Source organism: Gopherus flavomarginatus, chromosome 3 (assembly GCF_025201925.1).
Source record: "Gopherus flavomarginatus isolate rGopFla2 chromosome 3, rGopFla2.mat.asm, whole genome shotgun sequence".
Classification (NCBI taxonomy): Eukaryota; Metazoa; Chordata; order Testudines; family Testudinidae; genus Gopherus; species Gopherus flavomarginatus.
The window spans coordinates 287,413,413-287,432,311 of record NC_066619.1 but is presented as its reverse complement, the minus strand read 5'-3'; the positions used below and the strand labels follow the sequence as shown (position 1 = coordinate 287,432,311).

At 64.6% G+C, this 18,899-nt stretch overlaps 1 protein-coding gene across 3 annotated transcripts; it reads left to right on the top strand.

Moving 5' to 3' along the window:
- The first annotated feature begins 796 nt into the window (after positions 1 to 796).
- LOC127047048 (rho-related BTB domain-containing protein 2-like) lies at positions 797 to 13,735 on the top strand. Of its 3 annotated transcripts, none has more exons than XM_050944904.1 (9): positions 798 to 1,491; positions 1,714 to 1,817; positions 5,425 to 5,610; positions 6,053 to 7,017; positions 8,271 to 8,389; positions 9,321 to 9,471; positions 9,911 to 9,994; positions 10,543 to 10,648; positions 12,314 to 13,735. In XM_050944904.1, the coding sequence occupies exons 1-9, from the start codon at positions 1,300 to 1,302 to the stop codon at positions 12,540 to 12,542; spliced, it is 2,136 nt and encodes a 711-aa protein (XP_050800861.1). In that variant the 5' UTR covers positions 798 to 1,299; the 3' UTR covers positions 12,543 to 13,735. The 3 variants fall into 3 exon arrangements, with proteins under 3 accessions (XP_050800863.1, XP_050800861.1, XP_050800862.1); XM_050944905.1 differs by having other exon boundaries at positions 799 to 1,491; positions 9,906 to 9,994; XM_050944906.1 differs by lacking the exons at positions 10,543 to 10,648; positions 12,314 to 13,735 and adding an exon at positions 10,282 to 10,367 and having other exon boundaries at positions 797 to 1,491.
- Positions 13,736 to 18,899: the final 5,164 nt, after the last annotated feature.

Below are 18,899 nucleotides of genomic sequence, written 5' to 3'. Positions count from 1 at the left end.
CCCCGGAGCTCCGGGCATGGACCCCCCCGGAGCCCCGTCCCGTTCCCCCGGAGCTCCGGGCATGGACCCCCCCGGAGCTCCGGGCATGGACCCCCCCGGACCCCGCCGCGCCCCCCGAGCCCGTCCCGTTCCCCCGGAGCCCGCCCCTCCACCGGTCCAGGAACTCCGGCCATGGACCCCCGGAGCCCGGCCCCGGCCGAACCTGGAGCCTCCTCCCGTCCCCCCGGTCCGGGAGCTCCGGGCATGGAGCCCCCCGGAGCTCCGGGCATGGACCCCCCCGGAGCCCCCCGGAGCCCCGTCCCGTTCCCCCGGAGCTCCGGGCATGGAGCCCCCCGGAGCCCCGTCCCGTTCCCCCGGAGCTCCGGGCATGGAGCCCCCCGGAGCTCCGGGCATGGAGCCCCCCGGAGCTCCGGGCATGGAGCCCCCCGGAGCTCCGGGCATGGAGCCCCCCGGAGCTCCGGGCATGGAGCCCCCCGGAGCTCCGGGCATGGAGCCCCCCGGAGCTCCGGGCATGGAGCCCCCCGGAGCTCCGGGCATGGAGCCCCCCGGAGCCCCGTCCCCTTCCCCCGGAGCTCCCGCCATGGACCCTCCCGCCCCTGCCCCCGGGCCGAGAGTTCCAGGCATGGGCCCCTCCGGAGCCCTCTCCCCGGGCTGGGCCCCCCGGCCGAAACCCGATTCCCCTCCCGTCCTCTCCCCGGAGCCTGCCCCTCCCCTTGGGCTGTGCCCCTTCCCTGGAGCCGCCTCCTTCTGGGCTTGGAACTCGGGCTGTGCCCCCTGGCCGGAGCCTGCGCCCCTCGGCTGCTCCCCCCGGAGCCTAGTTCCCGTCAGAACCCCCTCCCCTACCCCTGGGCCGGGAGCTCTGGGCATGGACCCCCCCCAGAGCCTGCCCCCTTTTCCTGGGCCGAACCCCAGCCGGTCCGGGAGCTCCTGCTGGCTCCTTGCCGCCGCTTTGGGGGACCAGCGAGCAATTGTGACAGATCCGAGCAATTTTTTTCTTGGGGGGGATATGGCTCCCCTTCTCGGACAAAGCCCCTAGTACCAGGGTGTCGGGTCACCCTGCTGGGTGGTGCCCCTGAGCGCCTTGGTCCCAGCGGGCTCCCCAGGGAGCTCTGGGGCTGCGAGCTCCTTTCCAGCAGCTGCCCAGTCTATTAGTGGCAGCCCCCGGCTGAGGCGCTGGCCTGGGAGCAGGGTCTTGGCTGGGGGCTTGTGTGTCTCCCCTGCTGGGGCCATGCCCCTCCCTGTGCCCCATACGCTGTGCAATGACTCCCTTGCCCGCTGTTCCCGCCCAGCTGTGCCCTGATGGATATTGATCTGGACTATGAGAGACCCAATGTCGAGACCATTAAATGTGTGGTTGTCGGGGATAACGCCGTGGGCAAGACACGCCTCATCTGTGCCAGGGCCTGCAATGCCACCCTCACCCAGTACCAGCTGCTGGCCACCCATGTGCCGACCGTCTGGGCCATCGACCAGTACCGCGTGTGCCAGGAGGTGAGAGCAGAGCGGGGATGGGCCCATGCCATGGGTGACACCCCCCAAAGGCCCCTGGGTGGTACCATGGGTAGCACAAGGCCCCCCTGAGATGTGAAAGCCTGAGTGAAGGAGAGGGGGAGCTGAGGTGCTGTGTGGGGGTTCAGGGGCTGTGGTAGAGCGGGAAGCTGGCTAGGGGAGGGAGACCCACCTGAGCTGTCCTGCTGTGCTTTCCCTGGGCAGGTGCTGGAGCGCTCCCGGGACGTGGTGGACGAAGTCAGTGTGTCTCTGCGGCTCTGGGACACCTTTGGGGACCACCACAAGGACAGGCGCTTTGCCTACGGCAGGTGAGAGCCTGGCGGCTTTGGGGGTCCCTGCTCCTGGCTGTCCCCCCTCAGCCTGGTTCCTGGAGGCATTGTGTGTGGTGCTGCGGAGTCCCCACTGGCCTCCAGCCCAGGGCCATGCTGCCTGCACCCCCAGCTGGCCTCACTCCCATTCTGTTCAGCCTCCCATATCTCCCCTGGGCCTGGAAGGTGGAGGGGCCCTGAGCTTCCACCCCTCTGCTCCCTGGTGGGGAGAGCATTGCTGGAAGGGGGCATGACTCTTCCATTGCTAACAAGTTCAGGGCCTGAGGCTCCCATGTCCCAGCTGCTGGGGGGGGCACTGACCTGCTGCTTGACTCTGCCTGGAGCTGGGCACGTGATTCTTCTCTTCTCTTCTCCCTTCCCCCTTCTCTCTGGTGGGGGCTCCCCTCAGAAGCTGCTCAGACAGCTGACACCCTCAGGGGAGGGGACTGGCCCCCCAACGGGGGGTGGGGAGTGTCTGGTTTCAGCCCCCCAGGGAGGTGGCAGTCTCAGGTAACAGCAGCAGGGAAGGGGAGGGCTTCCCATCCAGCAAAGGGGGTGGCTGGTCAAGGGGGTCTCCTGGGGACACTGGCTGGAAAAGCCCCTTGGCCGCTTTGGGGAACACACCTGGCCCCACGTGCATGAGCCCAATGTGTGCAGTGGGGGGCCTGGCTGCTGAAAGCTGGGGGGGCTGCCAGCTCACCGGCCATGCTGATCCTCCCCTCCCTTGTGCCTAGGGGTCTGAGTCAGGGCCGTTCTGCTGGGTGCTGTACGACACAACGGGCAGGCCCTGCCCCAGGGGCTAGCAGTCCCTTGCGGGCCGGGGGGAGGGATATCTTGTGTTCAGCCCCAAGTGGCTGGGCCCTTGAGCCTGAATCCCCAGGCCGAGCTGAGGAGCCTGGCACAGCCCATGCCCACCTATTCCTGTCCCAAGGGAGGCTGGCTAGAGCTGTCCTGGCTAGCGTGAAGTGCATAGGGGATGAGGCAATTCCCTGGCCAGTTCTGCCATCCTGCCAGGCACCGACGGGCCACCCGGCCCCTCTCTGGGGATGTTTCCTGTCTCGCTCTAGCCTGGCTCCACACCCTCCTGGGCTGAGCCAGACAGGCCTGGTCCCTTGCCTCCTCCCAGGTCCCCCTGCGTTCCTACAGCTGCTTGGAGCGCTCTCCCCTCTGGTGGCAAGGGGCTGGGGCTGGGCCCAGGGCCACCCGGGGGGCAAGTGGGGCAATTTGCCCTGGGCCTCGCAGGGGCCCCCACAAGAGTTTTTCAGGGCCCCTGGAGTGGGGTCCTTCACTCGCTCCAGGGGCCCTGGAAAACTTTCACGGGGCCAGGGCCCCCGGAGCTGCTTCTGCTCTGGGGCAGAAGGACCCCCTGCTGCTGAATTACTGCCAAAGCAGGGGGACCCCCCACCACCGAAGACCCAAGGCCCCCTGAATCCTCTGCGCATCCCTGGCTGGGCCCAGGCCCCACCACGGCGCAGGCCCTGTCTCAGGAGAGGCTGCGCTCACTGCAGGGGTTTCCTGTGTGTGCTTCACCCTGCGGAGGCTCAGCATGGGCCTGGCCAGGCTGGGTCACAGCTCTGCAGCCAGCTCGCTGACTTGGCCCCTCGCTGTGTCATGGGGCAGGGGTGGGGTCTGCCCTCTCCCTGCTGGGCACCGCTCCTGCCTTGGCTGGGTTCCTGAGGCGGCGGGCAGGCGGGAGCCACTCAGTCTGTGATGTGGGCCTTAGTCCAAGTGTGCGTCCAGGTCACGTCTCAGGGAGGCACCGCTAAAACAAACAGGGCCCAGGAGTGGCTCAGGCTGCTCCCTGCCTCCTAACAAGGGCCCTGGGACAGCAGGGCTCCCAATGGCGTCCTGCACTGCATTCCAGTTGTGCCACCTGTCCCACCCAGGTGGGAGCCTGTCTCTGCCCACAGCCAGGGCACCCCTAGCTGAACCCCAGCGACACTTGGGAGACAGGGCTGCTACTGGCTGGGGAGCATGGCAAGGATCCCGTATGTAGTGTCTGCTCGTGGGCAGGAAAGGTGGTCCCGCAGGAAGAGACCCCTCCCATTCCAGTCCAAGCACTTCCAGTGCCAGGCAACCCTTCCTGTGAATGCAGCCACCTCTGGCATGGAGCGTGGCAGCTGTCTAACAGCTGCGCAGGAAGGAGTTAGCTGAAGCGGCAGGGGAAATTCAGGGGAGTAAATGGCTAAACTGAAAAGAGGCACTAGCAGTGAGCAGAGGGGCTGGGACCCTGGACTCCTGGGTTCTTGTCCGAGTTTTGACTCGCTGTGATCCTGGGTGAGCTGGTGTCAGAGTACTGGGCACCTTACGACCTCTGCACGGGACGGCACCTCCAGCCACGCAGTGCCCCTTGCACTTGAGGGGTGAGCCCCCCATGAGCCCCCACCTGCCACAGCTGGGTTTTCTTCCCTCCCATGTGCTGGCCTGGCCTGGCTCTGCTTAGCCTCTCACATGGGCTGGCGGGGGGCAGTCTAGGGATGGCCCCAGGCCCCATCCCCTTGCTCAGAAGGCGGCTGTAGGGGTGCCTGTGTTGTGGGACTGCTCCCCTTCACCCTTCCTGCCCTGTGGCACTCTGCTCCTGGGGTGTCTGCTAGCAGTGCCTGGCCCTGGTGCTGAACATCTTTCCCCAGGCACAGCCTAGGGCGGGCAGCATGTGCCGCAGGCCTCACTGAGAAGGGGCCATGGGCTCTGGGCTGGTTCAGGGCCAGAGCACCCCCTTGGGGAGAGGCCCAGTCACATGCTGAACCGGTGGAGCCCAGCCAGAGGCAGCTGCCTGCCCCAGTGCTAATGATGGGGAATCCCCTGCCCTTCCGCTGCTGCCCAGGGGCTGGCAGTGTGAGCTGTGTCGCTGGGGCTGCTCTTGTCCCCAGCCGGGTTCAGGCTCTGTGGCCCGTGAGGGCTTTGCCCCGGCTCGGCCAGCATCTGCTCTCCTGGCTTGCACAGGATCCTCCCCACCATTCCCAGCAGCTGTCCCCCTGGCTTGGGGAGGGCTGGGCTCTAGTTCGGGGTTTGCATGGGCTCTGCTGGCTTTCACATGTGCTGCTAGTGAGGGGGCGCCCTGCACTCCTGAAATAGCTGCCGCCTGAGTGCCCCACGCTGGGCTGCTGCAGTAACCTTTGTACCTAGAGATTTGGGGCTGTGTGGGGCCAGGAGCCAGACCCCCCCCCCCAATCCCATGGCTTCTTGGCAGGCATGACTGTGGTGCCCAGCTGTCAGGAGACTGGGGACCTCGTGAAGTGCTCGTGCCATAGCACTGGGGGCTCCAGAAGTCTGATGGGGCAGGATAGGGCCCTTCAGTCTGTCCCCTCAAGGATCTTCCCCCTCCTTGGCTGGGTGCCTCCTTGGGGGCTGGTGGGCATGGGGGGCCCCCTGGGCTCTAGGGCTCTGTTAGTGCCTGGGCAGCTCTGCTGGGGGAGCCTGGCTGCTAGATCCCTTGGGTGCAGTGCAGAGGGTGAAGTAGGGCCCGTGTAGGCAAGAGGCCGGGCGGGGGTGTGTGGCGTCAGTCTGAGCTGGGAGCTTGCTGTGCTGCTCTGTGCCCGAAGGCAGCAGTCTCCTTTGGTGGGACTAACAGGTCTGGAGCTTCCCCATCTTCCCCTCCCGCCTGCAGGTCAGATGTCGTGGTTCTCTGCTTCTCCCTGGCGAACCCCAACTCCCTGCGCCATGTGAAGACCATGTGGTACCCGGAAATCAAACACTTCTGCCCACGGACACCCATCGTGCTGGTAGGGTGCCAGCTGGACCTACGCTATGCTGACCTGGAGGCAGTTAACCGTGCTCGGCGCCCGCTGGCCAAGTAAGGGTGCCCCCTGCCCTGACCAGGGCACAAAGGACATAAGGGTGCTCCCCCGCCCGGGGCCTCCAGAACTGAATGCCAGGTACAGGCAGCTGTAGGGGTGAGGCTGCTTGCAGCCCCATTGCATCCCTGAGTGCCAGCTGCCTGCCCCTTGTGCTCAGCCCTGGGTCTGGTACAGACACCGCATGGGGCTGTGGGCGGGGAGGAGGGCACTGCTGCCTGTAGGCTCTGAGTGGGAGCAGGGTGTCCGAGACCCATGCCTTGCTCAGCAGATCGTTGGCATCCCCTGTCTCGCTCGGGGCTCTTGCGGGCAGAAAGTGCTGGCTCCTTGGTGTGTACCCAGCCTAGGTGGGCAGAGTGGCTCCCTCCAGCCCTGACACTGGGCTTTCTGTCCCCTAGCCGAGGGCTCCCTGCTGACCTGCCGGCTCCTCTCCCTTGCCAGGCCCATCAGACCCACGGACATCCTGCCACCCGAGCGGGGCCACGAGGTGGCCAAGGACCTGGGAGTGCCGTACTACGAGACCAGCGTGGTGGCGCAGTTTGGCGTCAAGGATGTCTTCGACAATGCCATCCGTGCCGCCCTCATCTCCCGCCGCCACCTGCAGTTCTGGAAGTCCCACCTGAAGAAGATGCAGAGGCCCTTGCTGCAGGCACCCTTCCTGCCCCCCAAGCCACCCCCGCCTGTCATCCACATCCCAGACCCCACCACCAGCGGTGGCCAGGGCCCTGCTGCCCTCTTCTGCACCCCCCTCTGTGCTGATGTGGTCTTCCAGCTGCAGGGGGGACACAGTGTCTTCGCCCATCGTGTCTACCTGGCCACGTCCTGCTCCAAGTTCTACGACCTCTTCACTCTGGCAGGCTTGGCGAGCCAGGCCCGGGAGCCCTGTGGTGTGGAGCGACGGGCGGCGAAGGAGCCGGCTGCCAGGACTAAGAGCCTGGAGATGGAGAAGACCCTCCTGGGTGATGGGGCCCAGGCCCCTCTCAGGACTTCGCAGAGTGACGGTTCCCTGCGGCTGGTGCAGGGCGAGGGCCAGCAGCTCTCAGGGGCCGGGGGCCAGGAGCTGTCGGGCTGGGGACGGGGCTTTGTCAGCATGCAGCTGGGGTTGGTTCAGGACCCCGTGACCCAGCAGGAGAGGCAGATGATGGTGGTGTACATGGACTGCCTGATCCAGCCGGGGCCCTTCCGCGCGGTGCTGGAATATCTGTACACGGGCCACCTGGACCAGGGCCGCGCAGACCTCATGCAGGTGGCCACCATCGCCGAGCTGCTGGAGGTCTTCGACCTGCGCATGATGGTGGCCAATGTGCTGAACAAGGAGAGTTTCATGAACCAAGAAATCACCAAAGCCTTCCATGTGCGCCGTGCCAACCGCATCAAGGAGTGCCTGGGCAAGGGCGTCTTTGCGGGTATGGGCGGGGCCTGGGGCCTCTTCTAGCCTCCAGGGGCTGTGGAAAGCGGGGCTGGGGAGCAATAGGGGGTGCTCACCCCCGTGCTGCAGGGAGCAGGGCAGGGGGTTCGGTAGGGGGCGCGCTCTCCCCAGTGCTGCAGGGGGTTCGGTAGGGGCGCGCTCTCCCCAGTGCTGCAGGGAGCAGGGCAGGGGGTTCGGTAGGGGGCGCGCTGTCCCCAGTGCTGCAGGGAGCAGGGCAGGGGGGTCGGTAGGGGGGCACGCTCTCCCCAGTGCTGCAGGGGGTTCGGTAGGGGGCGCGCTGTCCCCAGTGCTGCAGGGGGTTCGGTAGGGGGCGCGCTGTCCCCAGTGCTGCAGGGAGCAGGGCAGGGGGTTCGGTAGGGGGCGCGCTGTCCCCAGTGCTGCAGGGAGCAGGGCAGGGGGTTCGGTAGGGGGCGCGCTGTCCCCAGTGCTGCAGTGAGCAGGGCAGGGGGGTCGGTAGGGGGGCACGCTCTCCCCAGTGCTGCAGGGAGTTCGGTAGGGGGCGCGCTCTCCCCAGTGCTGCAGGGAGCAGAGCAGGGGGTTCGGTAGGGGGCGCGCTGTCCCCAGTGCTGCAGGGAGCAGGGCAGAGGGGTCGGTAGGGGGCGCGCTGTCCCCAGTGCTGCAGGGAGCAGGGCAGAGGGGTCGGTAGGGGGGCGCGCTCTCCCCAGTGCTGCAGGGGGTTCGGTAGGGGGCGCGCTCTCCCCAGTGCTGCAGGGGGTTCGGTAGGGGGCGCGCTCTCCCCAGTGCTGCAGGGAGCAGAGCAGGGGGTTCGGTAGGGGGCGCGCTCTCCCCAGTGCTGCAGGGAGCAGGGCAGGGGGTTCGGTAGGGGGCGCGCTCTCCCCAGTGCTGCAGGGGGTTCGGTAGGGGGCGCGCTCTCCCCAGTGCTGCAGGGAGCAGGGCAGGGGGTTCGGTAGGGGCCGCGCTGTCCCCAGTGCTGCTGGCCCCTGTGCAGTGCTCTTGGATACAGTTTAAAATTGGGCCCTTTCCCTGCATGTCCATGTCCTGGGGGGGCCTGATCGGCCCCAGCTGGGTGATTCCGGTCTGCTGGCCCCTGCAGTTTCTGGTGGATGTGGCATTCCCCTTCCCGTGCCAGGCTGCCTGGTTGTGTGGCGCTGCTCAGCACTGGCGTGTCGTTCCCCAGAGTGGCTGTAGTCACGTGGCACCCTCTGCCCAGCACGAGGAGCAGGGCTGGGGCCAGGCCATACTGACTCCCTGCCCGCTCTGCCCTCCTAGACGTTGTGTTCCTGGTGGACGATGGGTCGGTGCCGGCCCACAAGCCGCTGCTCATCGCAGGCTGTGACTGGATGGTGGCCATGTTCTGTGGCAACTTTCGGGAGAGCTACGCCTCTGAGGTAAGGGGGGTGGGGGGCTGCGCTGGGTGGGCTTGGGGAATGTGGAGGGAGGGTAAGGGGGGGATGAGGGATCCCTGGGAGTGGGGGATCATGGGAGCAAAGGGCAGGGCTGGAGGAGGGAGCTCCCCAGGATCCAAGTGGGGAGCAGGGTGGGAAAGAGGTGGTTCCTCCCCCAGCAGGTGAGGGGCTTGGGACTGGTGGGAAGAACTGAGGGGCAAGGAAGGGAGCTGGGCAGAGCTCTGGAGAGGGGCTGCTCCCAACTCAGCCTGGTGGTGAAGCTGCTGCTGCCTGCTCCTTCCTCCGACCTGGCCCAGGGTGCTCCCCCCACGCCTCCTGGGGGCCAGAGCCCTTGGGCAGCTGTCCCTTAGCGTGACTAGCAGCTGGAGGGGGGCGGGGGGCATGTGATCTGAAGGTTCCCTTCGCCTGCCAACGGAGCAGGGCGGCTGCAGCGTGTTGTCGGAGATAAATTGGGAATCTCAAAAGTAAAAAGGTCATGGGGGGGCGGGGAGAGGCAGGGGATCATGTGGCAGGGTGTGGGTGCCAAGGCCAGACCCCTGCACAGGGCCACCACCTCCTCTCACTGCTCCCTCCTGATCCAGCCTGCTCCTAGCCCCACTCAGGAGAGGCCCAGCGCACACTTGGGGGTGATCCCTGGCTCTGACCCCATCCCCTGGCCCGGCCCAGGTTTGGCCACCCCACGAGCTGCGATTTCCTGGTAGATTGGCTGGCTCCGCTGGTTTTACCGTTGGGATTGGGGGATTACAACCAACTTGTTCCCAGCAGATGGGCCTGTGAATGGGGGGATAGCTGCGAGCATCAGCAGAGTTGCGGGAGTGGGCTGGGCTGGCTGGGGGAGTGCAGGGGGACGCCTGTTCCTGAAGGGGGGAGGTTGTTGGGGGTGAGTTCCTTAGGTTCCCCTTGTCACCCCCAGGTCTCCCTGCCTGGCACCAAGTGCGCCTGCCTGCACGCTGTCCTGGAGTTCCTCTACACCGGGCATTTCGTCCCCACTCCCGACCTGGACGCCATGGAACTCCTGGTCTTAACCAACCGCCTGTGTCTGCCCCGGCTGCAGGCGCTCACAGGTGAGGCTGGGTGCGGTGCCTGGCTTGAGGCCTCCTCCGAGGTAACAAGGCTGGCGAGCGCGGCAGGTCGACGTGTCTCTGGAGCGTCACTAACACGTAACTGTTCTGTAAGGGCCCCGGGAGCAGTGCTCGCCCCTTCATGCAGCCTGAGCCGTGGGGCAGCTGCTCCCCCCCACCCTGCCCAGCGAGGCCATTGGTCCCGCTACAAACAGGACAGTTCTTGTGAGAGGCTCGTCCCCACTGGTGCCAAGACAGAACCGCACGTGGCTTTGTCTTGCATTGGACGGGACAAAGAACACCCTGGTCCACCCGTGCAGGTGGGGTTCTGGGGGGTGGGGTCAGCTGGTATTGTGGGAGTGCACGAGGGGCCCCCCCGCCCCATGCATGCAGGGCTCAGCCTGGGACCCTCACCGTCCCCGTCTCTGCTGTCCCAGAGCAGTATGCTGTGGACGAGCTGCTCCGAGCCTACGTGCAGCAGGTGGAGATCGACGAGCAGGTGATCATCTACCTGGAGATGACTCAGGTACGGGGAGGATGGGGCGGGCCAGGCCTCAGGGTGTCTGAGCTGTGGCTTTTCCTGCTCAGATTAGGGTGGTTCCAGTGAAAACGTGAGCGGCTGTCCAGGGTCATAGCAATGGTCCAGCTGGCCAGTAGCCCATCTCCAATGGTGGCCAGTGCCAGATGCTTCTGCCAGCTGGTGGTTTTGGGGCATCTGGAGCATGGGGCTGCATCCCTGCCCGTTGTCTGTCTCTGTGCTCCGAGGGGGGGCTGGTGGAGCCTACAGCCCTCAGCGTGCCATTCTCCATCCAGGTCTGCTGTGACTGCTGCCCAGTGCCCTCTGTCCCCTGCCAGGCTCCCGCTGCCTGGCTGCGCTGCATGCAGGGACATGGGGCCCCTGGCGTGTTACCAGCCTGCCCCTTGGCTTGGTGCCAGGAGGCTGCTGCAGGATGCCGCGAGGGCCTGGCTGCACAGATCCTTTGGGGGTCACTGGGGCCCAAGCCCAGAGCCTGCAGGACACTGGGGGGGTCTGGGGCCCCCCTGCCCTGCTGTCAGGCTGCTGCTCTCTTGCAGTTCCACAATGCCCAGCAGCTGGCAGCATGGTGCCTGCACTACATCTGCACCAACTACAACAGCGTCTGCCGCCGCTTCCCCAGGGAGATGAAGTACATGGCGCCAGGTAGGGGCTGCGGGGGGGGGGGGTGCCGTGGGGAATAGGCCAGGGGCTCGGGCTCCCTCTCGCTGCCTGCAGGGGGCAGGCTGGCATGGCAGGAGTGCCTGGTCCCCTGCTCCTGAGCTGAGCCCCACCTCGATTCCCAGCCTGGCACTGTGCTCTGAGGGGAGAGGGTGGGGCCCTGCCCCCAGCCTGGCTGTTCCTCCTTCCCCAAGTGGCCTGCATGAAAGTCATGAGGGAACTGGGATTGTTTAGTCTGCAGAAGAGAGGAGTGAGGGGGGATTTGATAGCTGCTTTCAACTACCTGAAGGCGGGTTCCAAAGAGATGGAGCTCGGCTGTTCTCAGTGGTGGCAGATGGCAGTACAAGGAGTAATGGTCTCAAGTTGCAGTGGGGGAGGTTTAGGTTGGATATTAGGAAACACTTTCACTAGGAGGGTGGTAAAGCACTGGAATGGGTTACCTAGGGAGGTGGTGGGATCTCCTTCCTTAGAGGTTTTTAAGGTCAGGCTTGACAAAGCCCTGGCTGGGATGATTTAATTGGGGTTGGTCTTGCTTTAAGCAGGGGGTTGGACTAGATACCTCCTGAGGTCCCTTCCCACCGTAATAATCTGTGATGCCACTGTCAGGGAGTGTGTGGGAACACAAGGCCCTGCACCCCCGGCTTCCTACCAGCCTGAGCCCCAGCTCCAAGCAGCCCCTCATTCTCCCTGGTTCTTGGGGAGATCCAGTCTTCAAGATCCTGCTCCCTGTGCCACATTTTGACCCCCCCAGTTCCCCATGCTCCCCAGCTCTCAGGGGCTCCCCCTCATTCTTGCTCATCCCAAAAGGAGGTGTCAATGCAGGGGGTTGGGGATATTTCGGGAGCAAACCTTCCACCATCACCACCCACCCTAGCTATCTCCAGTGCACTGGAGTGTGCATTTTAACCCCACCCCACCCCCTGCCAAACAACCCCCCTTCCCTGGCACTGGGGAGAGGCACTTGAATATTGCAGATGCTCCGTGCTGGGGTGTGGGAGATCGGCCCTTCTGGAGCCCCCATGTCACTGCTCCCCACCTGCAGGGAGACTCTGTCTGTATTTCTCCAGGTCCCTCCCCCTTTCTGGGGCTCCCCAGTCACCAGGCTCCCTTCCTGTCTCTGTCCCTGGGCTGCTGACCCGGTATGGGAGGCAGCGGGGACTGTACCCAGGGTGCTGTTCTCCCCCAGGCTGGCCCTGGGTCAGCGTGTCCCGGCCCAGGGCGGGAGCTCAGGGGCTGCAGAGCAGCTCCCCTGGCAGGAGGCAGCGCTTGGCCCATGGCTTCGGGTTTGCTGGCTGGGGCTGTCTCGTGGGCTGCCAGTGGGGACTGATGCAGTTGTGGGGATGGGACCCTCTGGTACGGCCACGGGGTCCTGTGGGTGGTTCTGTGGTGTTGGGGGAGGGGGACAGAGATGGGACCCTTCCCTCCCCCCGGTACAGCCACGGGGTGTTGGGGGAGGGGGAGAGAGATGGGACCCTTCCCTCCCCCCGGTACAGCCACGGGGTGTTGGGGGAGGGGGAGAGAGATGGGACCCTCCCTTCCCCCCGGTACAGCCACGGGGTGCTGTGGTGTTGGCTGCTCTGCAGTGAGGCGGGGGGTCCCGGCCCCCTGCCCAGCCAGGTGGGTCAATGCTGACACCCTCCTGCCCCGCAGAGAACAAGGCGCACTTCGAGCGGCACCGCTGGCCGCCCGTCTGGTACCTGAAGGAGGAGGATCTGTACCTGCGCTCGAAGAAGGAGCGGGACTTGGAGGAGCAGCTGCTGCGGAAGCAGCACACCCGCAGCAAGTGGTGCTTCTGGCGCCCCTCGCCCCACGTCTCCTGAGCCCTGCTTGTGCCTTGCTGAGGGCAGGAGGGGCTGCCAGGCAGGCCGGGCCAGGGTAGGGCTGGTAGCTGGGTGCCTGTGTCTGTCATTCCCACTTCCATGGGCACGGCAGCTGTTTCTGCTCCAAGGCAGGGCTCCTGGCCAGCTGCTCTCATGGGGCCGGGCCCCGTTTACTGGCCCTGTGGCCCACTGACCCCTAGCTCTGGCACGTTTACAGGCTCTCCTGGCCACTGCTGCCCTTAGCTTCCATCTGTGCCTCTGCTGCAGCTTGGCAGTGCATTGGTCCCTATGCTCGGCCGGGGGGTGACCAGGCCCCCAAACCCAGCAGAGCTGTGGGGATTCCTCTCGTCTAGCAGTGTGGAGGAGTGGGGGCTGCACTCAGGCTGTGAGCATGACTCTGCTGGGCTTGGGCAGGGAGGGCACCCCTGGGTGGGGGTTGGGTCACAGCTGTCCTTGCCCTTCTCACCTGATGGTGGGGATGCTGACAGGGTCTGAGCCCTGAGCCCACAGGGGGGCCTCAGAGCAGCACTTTGCTCCCCGCAGGGTTGGGCCTGCACCTCCTCTCCCTGTTCCAGGCTTCCCCTAGGCCTGAGGGCAGCAGAGCTGTGCAGGGGGTTGGATCAGGGAGCTGAGTGGAGGGGGGGGGCTGGGGGCAAGGGCTTCTCCCTGTCCTTAGGACACTAACAGAGCAGTGAGGAGGTGGCTGAGCTGGGGGCAGGTGTGGGGTGGAGCTCTGTGTGGGGGGTGGGGTCTGAGCTTGGGGGGTGCATATGGGAGCTGGGTTTGGGCAGGAGATTTCTGTTTTTGGTAGTTGTAGGAGCTGCTCCCTTTGTGCTTTGCCTGCTCTTGGGATGGGGGCAGCCTGGAGCCCCCAACCGGCCCCTTTGCTCCTCTGTGCCTTTGACACTACAAGCCTCTTCCCCAGCTCGCCTGCCTCGTGAGAGGGGCTGGGTCCCTGGGCAATGGCCCCCTTCCCCCTTTTGATACACCTTGGTGCATTAAGGGAACTGCCCCGGGGTGGCAGGGCCGTGCATACCATGTGCACAATGGGGTTTACACTTTTCTAGGGAGCCCGGCTCTTGCCAGGCCTCGCGGAGCAGGGTTCCCACGCTGAGCCGTCCCCTCACTCCGATCGAAGGGCTGTTTGTATCCGCGTTTCTAACCACTGTGAGCCAGCCTCGCGCTGCCTGGCCTTTTTACACCTCGCAGTATTGGACTGTTTTAACCTTTTATTAAAACCTTTTGTAATGTGCCTGGGGCTGCCTCTCTGGGGGCCAGGGAGAGCGCAGGCTGTGCTGCTCGGGGAAATCCCCTCGGCTTCGCTGCGCCGCCCCGGGGAGGGCCCGCGAGCAGGCTGGCGGCCCCCTGCAGCCAGGGCCAGGGGAGAACTTGGTGTAGGGCTGCAGGTGGCTGAGAGCCCCTCCCTGGTGTGAGAGCTCAGGGCTGGGTGGGCGCTTGGCTCAGGTAAGGGGCAGGCTGGCTGTGCCCCCCAGCGGCGCTCACGAGCACTCAAGACAGAGATTGCTGCTAGCAGGGGAGACCTCTCAGAGGAACCCACTGGAGTGTCTGAGCCGGGGCTGAGCCAGGGGAGGGCATTGACCCCACGGCTGAAATGAGCAGCTGGAGCAGGGCCGGCTCCAGGCAGCAGCTAAAGAAGCAGGCGCTTGGGGTGGCACGTCAGGGTCTTCGACGGCGGGTCAGTGGGTCCCTCTCAGAGCGAAGGGCCTGCCGCTGAAGAGTGGAGCGGCACGATCTGCCTCTTGGGGTGGCAGAAAACCTGGAGCCGGCCCTGGGCCTCACTGTATTATTTGTTCTACCCTAGCTCTGGGCAGGGGCCGGGACCCTCCAGCTCAGTGCTGGTCTCTTCCCCAACTGCTGCGGGGCTGAGTGCCGGAAATGAGCCTGACCCAAGTGCCAGCATGGCCACGCTGTACGGGCGAGAGCTCTCCTGCCCCCCGCCCCCCCCCGGTCTGCAGTGGGGTTTTACCTGCCGAGGGGAGAGCACTTCTGCCCCCCACCCCCGCCGGATCTGTGCTGGGGTTTTACCTGCCGAGGGGAGAGCACTCCTGCCCCCCCCCCCCCGGTTTGCACTGGGGTTTTACCTGCCGAGGGGAGAGCACTCCTGCCCCCCCCCCCCGGTTTGCACTGGGGTTTTACCTGCCGAGGGGAGAGCACTTCTGCCCCCCACCCCCGCCGGATCTGTGCTGGGGTTTTACCTGCTGAGGGAGAGCACTCCTGCCCCCCCCCCCCCGGTCTGCAGTGGGGTTTTACCTGCCGAGGGGAGAGCACTCCTGCCCCCCTCCCCGGTTTGCACTGGGGTTTTACCTGCCGAGGGGAGAGCACTCCTGCCCCCTCCCCGGGTCTGCACTGGGGTTTTACCTGCCGAGGGGAGAGCTCTCCTGTCCCCCCATTCCGGGGTCTGCGCTGGGGTTTTACCTGCTGAGGGGAGAGCACTCCTGCCCCACGCCCCCCCCCCGATCTGTGCTGGGGTTTTACCTGCCGAGGGGAGAGCACTCCTGCCCCTCCCCCCGGTCTGCGCTGGGGTTTTACCTGCCGAGGGGAGAGCACTCCTGCCCCCACCCCGCTGTGCCAGGGTTTTACCGGCGGAGAGGAGAGCTCTCCTGCCCCCCTGGTCTCGAGGGGAGAGCTCTCCTGCCGGCACAGTGTCCACTAGCCGTGCTGCACTGATGTGTAAGACAGACAGAGGTGTGCAAGGAAATGTTCACAGAGTCTGTGGCCACAAGGGCCCCCTCTGCTCAGCTAGCCTGACTGTAATGCAGGGCACAGACCTGGCTCCCCATCGCTCCCGGCGCAGCTCTCACACCGGCCAGTCTTGCTGTGAGAGGTGCTGGGGCTGGAGAATGCACCAGGACCTGGGGTAAGTTCTATTAGTTAATTACACTTGTTAAATTTATGCCTGATTTCCAGTCTGAATTTGTCTTCAACTTCTAGCCAGTGGAGCGTGTTCGACTCGCCTCTGCTAGACAGCCGGGCCTGTTCACAGAGCTCTGTGCTGGCCAACAGTGCATTGTCCCTGCAGCTCCCAGGTCATGTCCACACTGCAGCAGAGCCTCCCTGAAGCCCACCGGCGTGCAGCTACTGGAACGTGCTGTGCTCCTTTCTCTGAAGGGGGGGCGCCTACCCCAGCAGTGGCTGCAGTCTGGCTGAGGGGGGGCCAGCCCTGTGTGACTGACTGAAGTTCTGCACGGAGCTGGGCCAGGGACCTGTTTCAGTGCTGGCTGGGTGTGGGCAGCTGAGTAATTGGAGGTGCTCATACCGCAGCCTCCAGCGGTGCCTCCTCCATGCTGCCCTCCAGCTCCAATGCGGGAAGGCGGCTCAGCCTGGGGTGGGTGCTATAGGTTGCAGCTTCTGCATGGGCCTGAAACCAGCGGGCCTGAACCTGCCCTGCCATGGGGAGGGGGAGCAGGAGCCAGGGCCAAGCTGTGGCCTGAGTCTGGGCCTGGGCCTGATTCCCCAGCCCCGAGAGCAGGGCGGGCTCTGATGAATGCTCTCGGGGCTGGCCCCTTGCAAAGGGGATTTGAACCCTCTGCCTCCCTGTGCCCTGGCTGTGCTTACAGGCCCACGGCAGGAGCCTGCAGCTGTTGCTCACCCTGTGCCAGGCTCCCACCCACTGGCACCTGTGGGGTGGGTGCAAGCCTATGCAGGGGGCTGGGCAGCACGATGCTCCCTGGGACCCAGAGCAGAGCCAGCCAGGCCATGGATCTGAGCAGCTGAGCACTGGCAGCTTCCCCTGCAGGGCCAGAGCTGAGCAGCTGGTCAGCCCCTCGCTGCCAGGCCAGGCCAGGCCCGGCCTCTCTGGCCCCGGGCCCCTAGGGGGTGGTGCCTGCATAGGGCAGTGAGTTGCAGCCAGGCGCTGATGGCAGATGGGGGCGGGAGATGGGTGCAGCTTCTGGCTTGGGCCTGGCTCAGTGAGGGGGCACCGGGGGGCTTCAGCCCCTGGTCCCCAGAGCCTCGCTGCCGGGAGCTCAGGGCCTGTCCCCCAGTGGTGCTGTAGCCACGGGCCGTGGCTCAGGAGGGGCCCCCCTGTTGACACGTAGCACGGAACCGGACTCTCACCTTGTCCACCTGGGGCCAGGTGCTGGGACTGGGCAGAGCCAGCGATGCCCCCCTGCAGGCTGGACGGGGTCAAGTGGACCGGGCATGGGACAAAGTGTGCTGGGCCCGTGGGGAGCAGCGATTGGCTCAAAGGCCTGTCAGTCACTGTGGTTAACCCCTTTGCTCCCCAGGAAGTGTGGGTACTGCTGGGAGAAGCTGGAGGGCCCTGCTGCAGGACAGTGCATGTGAGGGCTGCAGGGAAGGGCCATGGCACGGGATTGCAATAGCCCTCCCCCACCCCGAGTCCACCGCACAGACCCCCGCTGAACAGAACAGCCCAATGCTCCTGCCTGCCCAGGCTGCTGGCTTCTGCCAGGGAAGAGCTGGGTAATTATCCTGTGAGCCGGCCTCCCAGTCCCAGCCTCTGGCCGCCAGAGGGTTCGTGACAGCCAGAGCAGGGGGGTTTGGCTAGATACATTCATGGAGGACGAGTCCATCAATGGGTATTGGCCAGGATGGCAGAGATGGTGTCCCTGGCCTCTGTTTGCCAGAAGCTGCGACTGAGTGACAGGGGATGGATCACTGGATGATTCCCTGTTCTGTTCATTCCCTCTGGGGCACCTGGCGCTGGCCACTGTCAGCAAACAGGACACTGGGCTAGATGGACCTTTGGTCTCACCCAGGCTGGCCATTATGATGATCAAGTGATTGTTCATGTCCATTCCAAGCAGGTGTGTGCACGCCCCATGCACGTTCTTCAGAAACTTTCCCCCTTGGTGGCTCCCATCGGGTCGGCCAGGGAGCCCCCTGGAGCAGTGCCCTCATGGTGCTCAGTGTATGGCTCTGCCGACCGAATTCAACACCCACCCACTTCAGTTCTTTCTTACCGTCCAAGGCAGCATTGGAACTGCGTTTCGCTTGCTTGTCAGTGTTCCCTTGGCTATTACTTTGTTGTTCTGTTTTGTTCTGTAGTTAAGACAGACTTGGTGAGTGGGTCCTTCGCCCCTCGGGCTTCGGGACATGCCTCAAGCCCAAGGATTTAAATCCTGCGGTGTAGGCAAAAAGCCTCTGCCCAATAGCGACCCTCACGACTTGTGCCTGAAGTGTCTAGGGGAGGCGCAGCAGTCTGAGCGCTGTAAGATTTGTAAGGCTTTCAAGGCCGGGACTAGGAAGGTACATGACTTCCATTTGAAGCAGCTGTTAGTGGAAGCCGCTCTCCATCCAATGGCACCTCCCCAGGCCTGAGCTCGGTGTGGAGTGCCCCAGCATCGGTCCATGAATCGGTACCGAGGAAGGACTCTGCACTGGAGACCCTGGCATGGCAGCGCGGAGCGGCCCCCCGGCATGGCATCCCACAAGCACCGTAAGAAGGCGGACAGAAGGCACTCTCCTCAGAGAGCGAGACCATCCAGGGAGACTTTGCTGCCTCAGAGGAAGGACTCAATTTCCAAGCAGCAAAGCTCAGGCCGTGGACTCTGGCGCTCCAGTTGGCACCATTGAGCCCAGCCCTTAGTGACTCTCTGGTGGGGCAGTGCCTGGTGGAGGAGTTGGAGCCCCCCTCCACCCCAGGCACTGTTGAGGCTGCAAAGGAGCTTCTAGAAAGTACCACACAGCCCCTTGCTGTCAGAGAGAAGCCTCCGGCACTACCCAGACAGGTGCCATCTAGAGGCAACCCCACAAGGACGATCTTTTTTGTAACCAGACCAGCACCGTTCCTGGCCCCATTCCCTGTCTACATCACTGCAACTGCCCCCGGCATCGGCCTCAGTACAAGACTGCCTGGGGTAGGCAGCGTGATGATCCGTGTCTTCGGCACCCATCACAGTCGCCCTCTCTTGGCCAGGACCAAGACAGCACTGAAACACGAGTCGTTCTCCAGCACCTAACCCATAACCTGGGCCTACAGGCGGAGGAAGTCATCAAGTCAGAGGACCTGGTGGTGGACATTCTTGCACCAGAAGGCCCTTCCAGAGTGGCGTTACCGGTCATTAAAACTATTTACAATTCTAATGCCCTGTGGCAGACTCCAGCCTCCATTCTACCCATTGCCAGGGTGTGGAGAGAAATACTTTGTTCCCTCCAAGGGATATGAGTTCTTATTCTCCCACCCTTGCTCGCACTTATGTACCCCCACTTCAGGCATCTAGACCATTCATCCTGGACTATCTACTGCATCTGAAGCACCAAGGCCTGGCCAGATCATCAGGGTACAGCTCATGGCCATCCTAGCATTCCACCCGGGAGAGTTGGGGCGCTTGCCAATCCTATGGTAGGCCATTTCCTTAAAGGCATGGAACGGCTACACCTTCAGTCTCGCCCACTGGGACCTCAGTCTGGTCCTAGCTTGGCTTATGGGAGCC